General features: G+C 59.3%; 1 protein-coding gene across 2 annotated transcripts in view; it reads left to right on the forward strand.

The window, feature by feature from the left end:
• ADGRA2 (adhesion G protein-coupled receptor A2) overlaps positions 1–12229 on the forward strand; it is a 45539-nt gene extending 33310 nt beyond the window's left edge. Inside the window, exons 7-19 of one of the 2 annotated variants that reach the window (XM_055295952.2) lie at positions 239–452; positions 953–1117; positions 2537–2735; positions 3201–3350; positions 3480–3641; positions 4716–4940; positions 5096–5312; positions 7249–7457; positions 8480–8607; positions 9023–9146; positions 9644–9789; positions 10283–10372; positions 10598–12229. In XM_055295952.2, the coding sequence (XP_055151927.2) occupies positions 239–452; positions 953–1117; positions 2537–2735; positions 3201–3350; positions 3480–3641; positions 4716–4940; positions 5096–5312; positions 7249–7457; positions 8480–8607; positions 9023–9146; positions 9644–9789; positions 10283–10372; positions 10598–11867 (3299 nt within the window). In that variant the 3' untranslated portion in view covers positions 11868–12229. The remainder of the gene's footprint in view (positions 1–238; positions 453–952; positions 1118–2536; positions 2736–3200; positions 3351–3479; positions 3642–4715; positions 4941–5095; positions 5313–7248; positions 7458–8479; positions 8608–9022; positions 9147–9643; positions 9790–10282; positions 10373–10597) is intronic. The other variant, XM_055295953.2, reaches the window with a different exon arrangement.
• Positions 12230–12387: the final 158 nt, after the last annotated feature.

Raw genomic sequence — 12387 nt, forward strand, 5'->3', positions numbered from 1 at the left:
TCTTGGGGTAACACGTGTGCTGAGAAAGGAGCACTTTTCTTTGTCCCAAAACCGCCTGTCCCTCCCCTTTACCCTTATCCCTGGAGACTTTCTCTTGACCCCTTTTCCTTCCCAGCTGGAGCAGGCTACAGGCCAAGGGCCCCGTCCCACCCCGCCCCATCCTGCTGGACTCTCCCTCACATGTGCAGCCTCACATGCGTGTGCACTCGGGCCTCACGCCTGGTGTCTCCTCCCACAGAGGGGGCCCTGGAGCTGCATACACACCATCTCATCCCGTCCCTACGCCAAGTGGTATTCCAGGGGGATCGGCTGCCCTTCCAGTGCTCTGCCAGCTACCTGGGCAACGACACCCACATCCGCTGGTACCACAACCGAGCCCCTGTGGAGGGTGATGAGCAGGCGGGCATCCTCCTGGCCGAGAGCCTCATCCACGACTGCACCTTCATCACCAGGTATGAGCCCCGCTGCCCCTCCTCAGGCCTCAGCATGGGGTTGGGGGGCCTACCCTACCCGTCACCACCCTGCAAAAGAGCTGCCCCCAGATGTGTTCCTGGGAGAATGTGCGTGTATATTTATGGAAAGCTTGGAGTAAGTTATCAATGGTCTAGATAGAGGCTAGAAATAAATATCTGATAGAACAAAATGATGATACTTGACATCTCTTTAGTGCTCTTACACTGTATAGAGTGGCTCCTATCTATGGCACCAGATTTAATCTCTACAGTAGACCTGCAAGAGAGATACTATCGGCTCCATGATAAGGATGGGGAAATCGAAGCTCAAAAAAAACGATATCATAAGGCCAATCAGAATAAAAGGAGTGCGTACTTGCATTCTTTGTTTCATTAAAGAAAAAAGGACCTGCAGCTAATGTCGTAGGACGGTGCTGAGGGAGGGCGACGTGGCTGGGCCCAAGGGTGACTCACGAGCCAGCTCTGCCTGCCACCCGCAGTGAGCTGACGCTGTCTCACATCGGCGTGTGGGCCTCAGGCGAGTGGGAGTGCACCGTGTCCATGGCCCAGGGCAACGCCAGCAAGAAGGTGGAGATCGTGGTGCTGGAGACCTCTGCCTCCTACTGCCCCGCCGAGCGTGTCGCCAACAACCGCGGGGACTTCAGGTTTGGCCCGCTCCACACTGTAGAGGGCTGCCCAGCCCCCAACCCCACCCTTGCACCTGACATCACAGGTGGCCAGAGTTTCCCCATCCGATGTCTCTGTTGGGTCCTAAAGATGGAGAAGACAGTTCCTTTTGTCATTCAGCCCGAAGCCTTGCTATCGAATAGATAGACTTTATGTATAAACTTACCATCTGAGGCTGGGTGCAGTGGCTCACGCCTACAATCCCAGCACTTTGGGAGGCCAAGGCAGGCGGATCATCTGAGGTTAGGAGATCAGCCTGGCCAACATGGCAAAACCCCATCTCTACCAAAAAGCACAAAAATCATCCAGGTGTGGTGGTGCGCGCCTGTAATCCCAACTACTCAGGAGGCTGAGGCAGGAGAATCGCTTGAACCCGGGAGGCGGAGGTTGCAGTGAGCCAAGATCGCACCATTGCACTCCAGCCTCAGTCTAGGAGACAAGAGCGAGACTCCATCTCAAAAACAAACAAACAAACAAAATTACCATCTGAGATGTGCTGCACAAAAAGACTTTTTTGTTTTTGAGACAGTCTCATGCTGGAGTGCAATGGCATGATCTTGCTGCCTCAGCCTCCCCGGTAGCTGGCCTGTGCCACCATGCCCAGCTAATTTTTGTATTTTCAGTAGAGGGTTTCACCATGTTGGCTAGGCTGGTCTTGAACTCCTGGCCTCAAGTGACCCACCCGCCTCGGCCTCCCGAAGTGCCGGGATTACAGGCTTAAGCCACTGTGACTTTTTAAAGACAGGATCTTGCTCTTTCATCCAGGCTCCAGTGCAGTGGCACAATCATACCTCACTGCAGTCTCGAATTCCTGGGCTCAAGCAATCCTCCCACCTCTGCCTCCCGAGGAGCTGGGACTACAGGCGCAGCCACTATGCCTAGCTTATTGTGTTATTTTCTGTAGAGACAGGGTCTCACTTTGTTGCCCAGGCTGGTCTCAAACCCCTGGGCTCAAGCACTGTGCCTGGCCACAAAAAGGCTTTTATTTGCTTCCTTATATTCATAGTTTGCAAAAGCTCGCCCACAAAGAGTATCACCTTTTAAGATCCCAGTGATCCTCTCTGTTATGCAGGAAAGCTATTATTCTCCCCACTATACAGCTGAGAGAGAATATTGAGGCCGAGAAAGGATAAATACTTTGCCTTAAGCCCTAGCAAATAAGTGGCAGAACTTGAATTTAAACTCAGAACTCTAAAGTCCAGCCCCCTATCGCCTGTGACAGCCCGGTCAGAACAAAGAGAGTGGAACTTGGGAACCCCTGGAAGGCTGGTCTGAACCCCACTCCTGGATCCCTCCCCAAGGCCCCAAGGAGTCCGGCCTCACAGTTCTAAAGTCGGGAGAAAGGCTGTTGTTCTGAGAAGCCTGGTTCATCGGCAACTTCCTGCCTCTGCCCCCAGGTGGCCCCGAACTCTGGCTGGCATCACAGCCTACCAGTCCTGCCTGCAGTATCCCTTCACCTCAGTGCCCCTGGGCGGGGGCGCCCCGGGCACCCGAGCCTCCCGCCGGTGTGACCGTGCCGGCCGCTGGGAGCCGGGGGACTACTCCCACTGTCTCTACACCAACGACATCACCAGGGTGCTGTACACCTTCGTGCTGGTGAGGAGAGGCTGGGGCACCCCACCAGCTCTGCTTCGGGGGCACAGGGAAGGGAGAAGCCAACCTAACGGGCAAGGGGAGCCCGATCTCTGGGCCGCTGGGCTGTGCAGAGCCAGGAGTCGGCTCCTCTCCTCTAGCCGCCCTCTGCTGGGGGATTCAGACCCACTGAGGCCACAGTGGGGAAGGGCACCAGTCCTCTGTCCCCATCCGGCCACCTCACGCCCCTTTACTCACCAACGCCAAAAGCAGAGTCCCACTGTCCTTACACCAGGGATGCTGGCAGTGGTGGCCTTGGGCTGTGATGGTCTCAGCCTCCTCTGCCCTCCTAGCTTGATGAGACCCAGCAGGTAGGCTGGACTCCTGTCCCCAGGCACTGAGCACTGGCACAGAGCAGAGGGTCCCCAGGGGCAGTTTGGGGGCAGAAGGAACAGGCGAGATGATCCTCTCTCTTCCCCCAATCCCCAGATGCCCATCAATGCCTCCAATGCGCTGACCCTGGCTCACCAGCTGCGTGTGTACACAGCTGAGGCCGCCAGCTTTTCAGACATGATGGATGTAGTCTATGTGGCTCAGATGATCCAGAAATTTTTGGGTTATGTCGACCAGATCAAAGAGGTGAGACTCAGCTGGACCTCAGGAGCTCGGAAAACGCCCCCATCCCTCATTTGCTCAAGCCTCTCTCTCACTCCAGCCCCTGAGTCCCAAGCCCCGCCCCTGCCCTCAGCAACTTCCCTGTCCCCGCAGCTGGTAGAGGTGATGGTGGACATGGCCAGCAACCTGATGCTGGTGGACGAGCACCTGCTGTGGCTGGCCCAGCGCGAGGACAAGGCCTGCAGCCGCATCGTGGGCGCCCTGGAGCGCATCGGGGGGGCCGCCCTCAGCCCCCATGCCCAGCACATCTCGGTGGTAATGGGGGTCAGCATAGGGGGTGGCCCTGGCATGCAGAGGAGGGAGGCGCTCCCTCTCATGCATGCACTTGCTGTGCCCCAGCTAGCAAGAGCAGCAGACGTTACAAAGTTCTGAGCCATGGGGTTCACTTCCAAGTTGTCAGGGGCAGTGCTAAGGAGAGATGGCCAGTGACCCTGGAGAAGTGATGCCAGACTCCATGGTGGGGAACTGAGCCAAAGGGCCAGCCTGACGGGAATAAGCAGGAGGAAGAGTGAAAGGAGTAGAAGGGATGGGAGGAGGGCTTGGTGGCAGGACAGACAGCACTCGGGATTGAGTGAAGAGTAATGGAAGTTCCCTGAGAGAAGGTGAGGGCTCCAATCCGATAACAACCACAATACAGCATCGTGTATGTGCAAGATACTGTGCTAGGTAGGCCCTTGGGGCGATGCAAAGGGGCAAGACATGGAGCCTGCTCTACAGCTGAGTCGGGCAACAGAACTGGCATACTTAAGAGGTGAGCAAGAGGCCGGGCGCGGTGGCTCCACCTGTAATCCCAGCACTTTGGGAGGCCGAGACAGGAGAATCTCCTGAGGCCAGGAGTTGGAGACCAGCCTGGGCAACAAAAAGAGACCTGGTCTCTACAAAAAATACAAAAGTTACCCAGGAGTGTTGGCATGCGCCTGTGGTCCCAGCTACTCGGGAGGCCAAGGTGGGAGAATCACTTGAGGCCTGGAATTTGAGACTAGCCTGGGCAACATGGTGAAACCCCATCTCTAAAAAAAAAAAAAAAATGTTTTTAATTATATGGGCATGGTAGCATGCCTGTAGTCCCAGATACTCAGGAGGCTGAGGTGGGAGGATCACTTGAGCCCAGGATTTGTAGGCTGCAGTGAGCTGATTGTGATACTGCACTCCAGCCTGGGTGACATAGCAAGAACCTGTTCCTCTAAAAAGAAAGAGAGAGGTGGCTTTGAAAAAACTGAGGATTGAAGGGCAGGACTACAGCCTGAGCAGACCCATTGAGAGAGATGTGCAGTCCCAAGCAGAAGGCCACCATCTCAAATGGTGGGATGACAAGGTCCCTGTCCCCAGAATGCGAGGAACGTGGCATTGGAGGCCTACCTCATCAAGCCGCACAGCTACGTGGGCCTGACCTGCACAGCCTTCCAGAGGAGGGAGGGAGGGGTGCCGGGCGCACGGCTAGGAAGCCCTGGCCAGAACCCCCCACCTGAGCCCGAGCCCCCAGCTGACCAGCAGCTCCGCTTCCGCTGCACCACCGGGAAGCCCAATGTTTCTCTGTCGTCCTTCCACATCAAGGTGGGCGCTGGGGGAGGGTGAGGGGCTGGGAGAAGGGAGGCACTCAGATGCAGGTGCCTGGTGGGGGCAGTGAGAGGAGGTGGTAGGAGGGGCCTGCAAGACATCAGTGCTCTAGGGGGTCCTGGTTTCTCTGAGGAGCTCCTATGTCCCCCCAGAACAGCGTGGCCCTGGCCTCCATCCAGCTGCCCCCGAGTCTGTTCTCATCCCTTCCGGCTGCCCTGGCTCCCCCGGTGCCCCCAGACTGCACCCTGCAACTGCTCGTCTTCCGAAATGGCCGCCTCTTCCGCAGCCACAGCAACACCTCCCGCCCTGGAGCTGCTGGGCCTGGCAAGAGGCGTGGCGTGGCCACCCCCGTCATCTTCGCAGGAACCAGTAAGGGGCTGAACTCCCCGCCCTGCCCGGGGTGCCCCTCGTGTGTCCGCCCTGTTCCCCTTTATCCTGCCCTTCCCTAGCCCACAGCCCCCCAGTGCCCTAGTGGAACCGACACAGGATGTTGGGTCTCTCACCTTTTCCCAACAGGGCAGAGGGCAGAGATACCCCATAAAGAAAGGGTTTGGAGGAGAAAAGCCTCAGGAAGACATTGCCTTCTATAGCCCAGATTTGTTCAATTTAAAGAGGGCTATGAGCACAGCCCCTCCAACACACACACACACACACACACACACACCCCACGGGCCCAATGCAGACAAGTAATGCTGAACGGGTGCCTGCTAGAAACAGCACTGTCACTGGTGCTGGAAGGAATAAAAACATCTAGGCCATGGTCCCTGCTCCCAGAGGCTACCTAAGCAGTAGAGGGTGAAGTAACCTCCCAGGGCAGCCATAGGAGAGGTTCCAGGCAGCTGCTGCACAGGCAGCCCAGGTGAGAAGCATTCTGAAAAGGCAACAGGGCTCCAGCTGTCGTGGCGGAGGTGGGACTGACACAGATGGGCCTTGAGGGATGATCAGGAGTTTCAGAGACACCAAGGAAGGGCGGAGACCAGGGCAGAGGAATAACAACATGAGCAGAGGTGTGGGGGGTGGGAGACACCGAGTGTCTGACTCGCCACCCAGCTGGGGGCCTGGCACCCAGAAAGCAGATGGATCACCTGCAGTCCCCCTCTTATCGTTCCATCTCTCCCCCGGGACCAGCAACCCCCACACCTGCCTTCTTTCTGCCGGTGATTCCACTGTTGCTCCCACCATCCACGCTGACACCAGCCCATCTCTGGCCCCCACACCTCCACCTTCAGTCCATCCCTCATGCCGTCACCAGATTCACCCTCTGCAAACTGCACTTTGCACATCAGAGAGCCCCTTCAAAATCTTGGGTTGTTTCCCACCATCAGGACATCTGCCTCCCTCCATGAGCCCTCTAGGGTCCTAGCGATGCGGCTGTACCCCCTTTGCCCAGCCAGAAGGCGCTGCCACCCCACCGTGGGTTCCATCCTGTTCCTAGCACAGACTCTTGCTGTCAGGTCTTGCGTTCTGGCCGGGGACACTCACTGAGTATCTGGTATGTGCCAGACTGTGCCTGAGCTGGGACACACCTGTGCACAGACAGTTACGGCTGCGTCCTTGAGGAACACACCCTTCAGCAGAGAGGACAGGCAGTGGACAAGTCATTGTAAGTGCAGCTCGTTGTAAGTGCAGCTCGTTGTAAGTAAGCAGCAGTGAAGAGCAGCTCGTTGTAAGTGAGCAGCAGTGAAGTGTTTTGGAGGGCACAGGGATGAGGGACCACCCAACCTAGTTGGAGGCTAGGGAGGCCTTTCCCGAAAACCACTAAGACTTAAAGGACAAGTAAGGTGGCCTGAGGAAGGTGAGAGCCCTGTGTCCGCAGCCGCATGGGCTGTGGGAGTGTGTGGGTTGAGGCGGGTGGGTGAGGGGTCTGTGGAGCCCAGGGCCTGCTCCGGGAGCCCCTCTCCCACTGGGAACGCCTCCTCCTAGTCCTCCCTCCATCCCGCCCACCTCCCTCCTCCCTTCACCTGGCTTCTGTTCCCTCCATCTGCACTTCTGTGTTCTTGCCCTTGAGCGCCCCCAGCCTGAGTCCTCACCATGGAGCATGACATCACTGCTCATCCAGCACTCAGGGCGAGCCACCACAGAGGGCTCACATTTTCCACCATCATCCGCACCCACCCCCTCCAGGGTCCCCCGTTAGACTGAGGCTGTCCTTGGCATCTCACCACATGCCCCCAGCCCAGCACTGTGCCCTGCCCGGCAGGTGCCTAGTACACACCCTGTCACTGCTGCTGCTGCTGAGTCCCAGCTGAGCCCACCTCCCTGACACCCTGTGTGTGTCTGTGTGGATGTCCCTCTCCCCCTGTAGGTGGCTGTGGCGTGGGAAACCTAACAGAGCCAGTGGCCGTTTCGCTGCGGCACTGGGCCGAGGGAGCCGAACCTGTGGCCGCTTGGTGGAGCCAGGAGGGGCCCGGGGAGGCCGGGGGCTGGACCTCGGAGGGCTGCCAGCTCCGCTCCAGCCAGCCCAATGTCAGCGCCCTGCACTGCCAGCACTTGGGCAATGTGGCCGTACTCATGGTGGGTGTGTGGTGGGGTGACAAGTGGGGGGGGCGCAGGGACATGGGCTGGGTGGAAAATGGGGGTGGGTGTACTCCGACCACTTGGGACCATGGAGAAATGCAGAAAGGACAGCAGCCCTATTGGGCCCCATGAGTGGTGGGATGTGGGGAAATGGCCCTTTGGCCTCTCCCACCTCTCCATCTATCAGGAGACAGGGAGGTCTGGCCTTCATGCCTATATCCAGATAGTTGGATCTGATGGATCTGGAACTCCTGATGGATCTGGAACTCCCTAGCCTGGCCTTCACATCCCGCACTTTCTGAGACCAGATTTTTTTTTTTTTTTTTTTTTTTTTTGAGACGGAGTCTGGCTTTGTCGCCAGGCTGGAGTGCAGTGGCACGATCTCGGCTCACTGCAACCTCCGCCTCCTGGGTCCAAGCAATTCTCCTGAGTCAGCCTTCCAAGTAGCTGGGATTACAGGCGTGTGCCACCATGCCTGGCTAATTTTTTGTATTTTTAGTAGAGACAGGGTTTTGCCATGTTGGCCAGGCTGGTCTCAAACTCCTGACCTCAAATGATCCACCCGCCTCAGCTTCCCAAAGTGCTGGGATTACAGGCATGAGTCACCGTGCCCAGCCGAGACTAGATTCTTACAAAGAAGAAAAAAATAATCTGGGAACCCTTCTCCTTCCTGGTCACCCCTTCCCTCGTGGCACGTGGTACTGCCACTCTCCAGTCCTGCAGGTCTGCTGCTGGTCACAGGCAGCACCTGCTCCCTTTCTCCTCATCTCTGGACTTTCAGGCTGGGGGCGTGAAGAGTCCCCAGCAAAGCAGGACCAGAGGCAGGGAAGGGGCTGCAGTAGCTGGCTCCGTAGGGCTGGCTTCCTAAGCTGTCCAGCCTGAAGCTTTCCTCCCTGCCCAGATGAACTAAGCACCAAAGTGCAGGACCAAGGCTGACGGGGCCTGGGAAGAGGAAAGCTGGCCTGGGGGCCTGGCAAGGTGTCCACATTCCTCACGTCCTCCTTCCTGCCCTCTCCCAGGAGCTGAGCGCCTTTCCCAGGGAGGTGGGGGGCGCCGGGGCAGGGCTGCACCCCGTGGTATACCCCTGCACAGCCTTGCTGCTGCTCTGCCTCTTCACCACCATCATCACCTACATCCTCAACCACAGGTGGGTGCTCCTGCAGGAGGTAGGGCATGGTGGGCAGGCACGGAAGGGTCCCCCACCCTGTCCGCTCCCCGTCCTATGCTCTGGTACATACTTTCAATTCCAGCTTTGCAATGGGGGAGGGACTCCGAGACAGGTGTAGGAAACCTCCCAGCGTGGGTGCAGGGTGGACTCATTGAGGACTTGGCAGGGATTTTTTCCCCAGGTGGGTCCACATGACTTTCTCAGCCTCTCACCCATTGGGGTTGGAATCACTTTGAGGGGTTAAGGACTCCCTACCCTATGGCCTCTGTCACATTCCCACCCATTCACACATGCAGATATGTGCCTGCCCCCCGTGGCTCTCCCAATGGCCTTGTGACTCCATGGGCCCGACCTTGGGTTGGACGGCCATTAATTCAAGACTGTTTCTGGGCAGCTCCATCCGTGTGTCCCAGAAGGGCTGGCACATGCTGCTGAACTTGTGCTTCCACATGGCCATGACCTCTGCTGTCTTTGCGGGGGGCATCACACTCACCAACTACCAGATGGTCTGCCAGGCGGTAAGCAGGAGAAGGGGCTCTGGGGGTGGTGCTCTGAGATGAGTTCTGGCACCTAGGCCTAGAGTGGGGAGATATACTGGAAGAAAAAGGCTGGTGCTCATAGGCCACGGCTCCATGGCTTCCTCTGTGGCAGCCTTGGAAGGCAGGGATGGTGGGTCGTGGAGAGTGAGAGTAGGGGGTGGTAAGAACCAGATCAGAGAGAATGGGAGATGGGCTTCAAAGGGGAAATGGAGACCTGCAGTGGTGGGGAGGTGGGGGATCAGCTGGATAGCCATATCAGGGTCATGGGAAGCCCTGCAGTGGGAGAGAACCCTGGGGTGGAGGCAGAGGGTGGCAGCAGGGATGGAAGCTTGGCGAGTGTATGGGGAGTGGGCTGGGTAAAGTAAAAAAGCTGGGGGCCAGAGGCTGGAAGCCTGGGAGGACATCAGCAGGGCTGAGGCTCTGGGAGGTCCAGTGGTAGCCCCCACATCCCCAGCCTCCATGCCTTGACCCCGCAGGTGGGCATCACCCTGCACTACTCCTCCCTATCCACGCTGCTCTGGATGGGCGTGAAGGCACGAGTGCTCCACAAGGAGCTCACCTGGAGGGCACCCCCTCCACAAGAAGGGGACCCTGCCCTGCCCGCTCCCAGTCCTATGCTCCGGTACCTACTTTCAATTCCAGCTTTGCAATTGGGGAGGGACTCCGAGGCAGGCGTAGGAAACCTCCCAGGGTGGGTGAAGGGTGAGTTTAAGGTCCCTGGGAGATCACTCTCCAAAGCCAGGAGAGGCTAGGCCCTAGACTCAGCAGATCACACAAGGCCATGCAGTGGGGGACATCCTGTGGGCTTCTGGGGCATGACAAAGCCAGGGAAGGAGATGACTCCAAATGTCATGGCAAGGATCCTGGGAACCTGAGTGGCACCCCTGACTTCTGCACTGTTTAGGGTGAGAGAGCAATTCTGGCCTCTGCCCCTTAGCACAGTCATGGCCAAGTCCAAGTAGTCCCTGCAGGGACCTTGCATCCCTGGCAAAAAATTCTGATAATTTAAAGGGGAAAGAGGATGGGACAGAGACACCAAGCAAAGGGCTCTGAGCACCCAGTTCTTCCCTTCCCTTTCCCCATCTCTGGGACCCCCAATCCCTCATTCCCTCCAGGTTCTATTTGATCGCTGGAGGGATTCCACTCATTATCTGTGGCATCACGGCTGCAGTCAACATCCACAACTACCGGGACCACAGCCCCTAGTGAGCACCCCTCCGTCCCACCCCAAGCCCACCTACCTAACACCAAATGCCTTCCACTCCACTGGCAGGGCCATCTGCCAGGTCCACCCAGCCATAACCCAACCCAAGCCCATGCATGCTGACCAAGCCGTCCTTGTCTCCGCACTCGCCATATCCTGTCTCCCCAACCACCCCGGCCCCCAGCCATGCCCGCTGTCCTCATCATTGCTTCTGTGTCTCCTGCAGCTGCTGGCTGGTGTGGCGTCCAAGCCTTGGCGCCTTCTACATCCCGGTAGCTTTGATTCTGCTCATCACCTGGATCTATTTCCTGTGCGCCGGGCTGCGCTTACGGGGTCCTCTGGCACAGAACCCCAAGGCGGGCAACAGCAGGGCCTCCTTGGAGGCAGGGGAGGAGCTGAGGGGTTCTACCAGGCTCAGGGGCAGCGGCCCCCTCCTGAGTGACTCAGGTTCCCTTCTTGCTACTGGGAGCGCGCGGGTGGGGACGCCCGGGCCCCCGGAGGATGGTGACAGCCTCTATTCTCCGGGAGTCCAGCTAGGGGCGCTGGTGACCACGCACTTCCTGTACTTGGCCATGTGGGCCTGCGGGGCTCTGGCAGTGTCCCAGCGCTGGTTGCCCCGGGTGGTGTGCAGCTGCTTGTACGGGGTGGCAGCCTCCGCCCTGGGCCTCTTCGTCTTCACTCACCACTGTGCCAGGCGGAGGGACGTGAGAGCCTCGTGGCGCGCCTGCTGCCCCCCTGCCTCTCCCTCGGCCCCCAACGCCCCACCCCGGGCCCTGCCCGCCGCCGCAGAGGACGGTTCCCCGGTGTTCGGGGAGGGGCCCCCCTCCCTCAAGTCCTCCCCAAGCGGCAGCAGCGGCCACCCTCTGGCTCTGGGCCCCTGCAAGCTCACCAACCTGCAGCTGGCCCAGAGTCAGGTGTGCGAGGCCGGGGCGGCGGCCCGCGGGGAAGGAGAGCCGGAGCCTGCGGGCACCCGGGGAAACCTCGCCCACCGCCACCCCAACAACGTGCACCACGGGCGTCGGGCGCACAAAAGCCGGGCCAAGGGACACCGCGCGGGGGAGGCCGGCGGCAAGAACCGGCTGAAGGCCCTGCGCGGGGGCGCGGCGGGGGCGCCCGAGCTGCTGTCCAGCGAGAGCGGCAGTCTGCACAACAGCCCCACCGACAGCTACCTGGGCAGCAGCCGCAACAGCCCGGGCGCCGGCCTGCAGCTGGAAGGCGAGCCCATGCTCACGCCGTCGGAGGGCAGCGACACCAGCGCCGCGCCGCTTTCTGACGCGGGCCGGGCAGGCCAGCGCCGCAGCGCCAGCCGCGACAGTCTCAAGGGAGGCGGCGCGCTGGAGAAGGAGAGCCATCGCCGCTCGTACCCGCTCAACGCCGCCAGCCTAAACGGCGCCCCCAAGGGGGGCAAGTACGACGACGTCACCGTGATGGGCGCGGAGGTAGCCAGCGGCGGGTGCATGAAGACCGGACTCTGGAAGAGCGAAACCACCGTCTAGGGTGGGGCGGGCGACGCGGTAGACGGGCTGGCCACGCGGCTCGTTCCCCCGCTCCTCCGGGCCCTCCAAGGTGTCTCCGTAGTCAGCAGGTTGGAGGCGGAGGAGCCGATGGCTGGAGGAAGCCCACAGGCAGATGTTCCCCACTTGCCTAGAGGGCATCCCTCTGGGGTAGCGACAGACAATCCCAGAAACACGCATAATACATTTCCGTCCAGCCCGGGGCAGTCTGACTGTCGGTGCCCTCCCAGGAACGGGGAAGGCCTCCGTCTGTGTGAAAGGGCACAGCACATCCCAGGTGGACCCTCCCCAAGTACTCCCACCCCGCCTACTGTCCATGCGGCCTCACTGGGGGCCATCAGCCTCACCAGCAAAGCAGAGATGAGAGCGTGGGAACTGTGTTCTTTCCTCCCTGCCTTCTACTGATTTCAGCTCAGCCCCTGCCTAGATCCTAGGCCCCTTTTCCTCCCGGGTTTGGCTGGCACGAGAGCCAGCCCAGCACATGAAACAAGTGATGTTAAGT

This window comes from Symphalangus syndactylus, chromosome 10, assembly GCF_028878055.3.
Source record: "Symphalangus syndactylus isolate Jambi chromosome 10, NHGRI_mSymSyn1-v2.1_pri, whole genome shotgun sequence".
NCBI lineage: Eukaryota > Metazoa > Chordata > Mammalia > Primates > Hylobatidae > Symphalangus > Symphalangus syndactylus.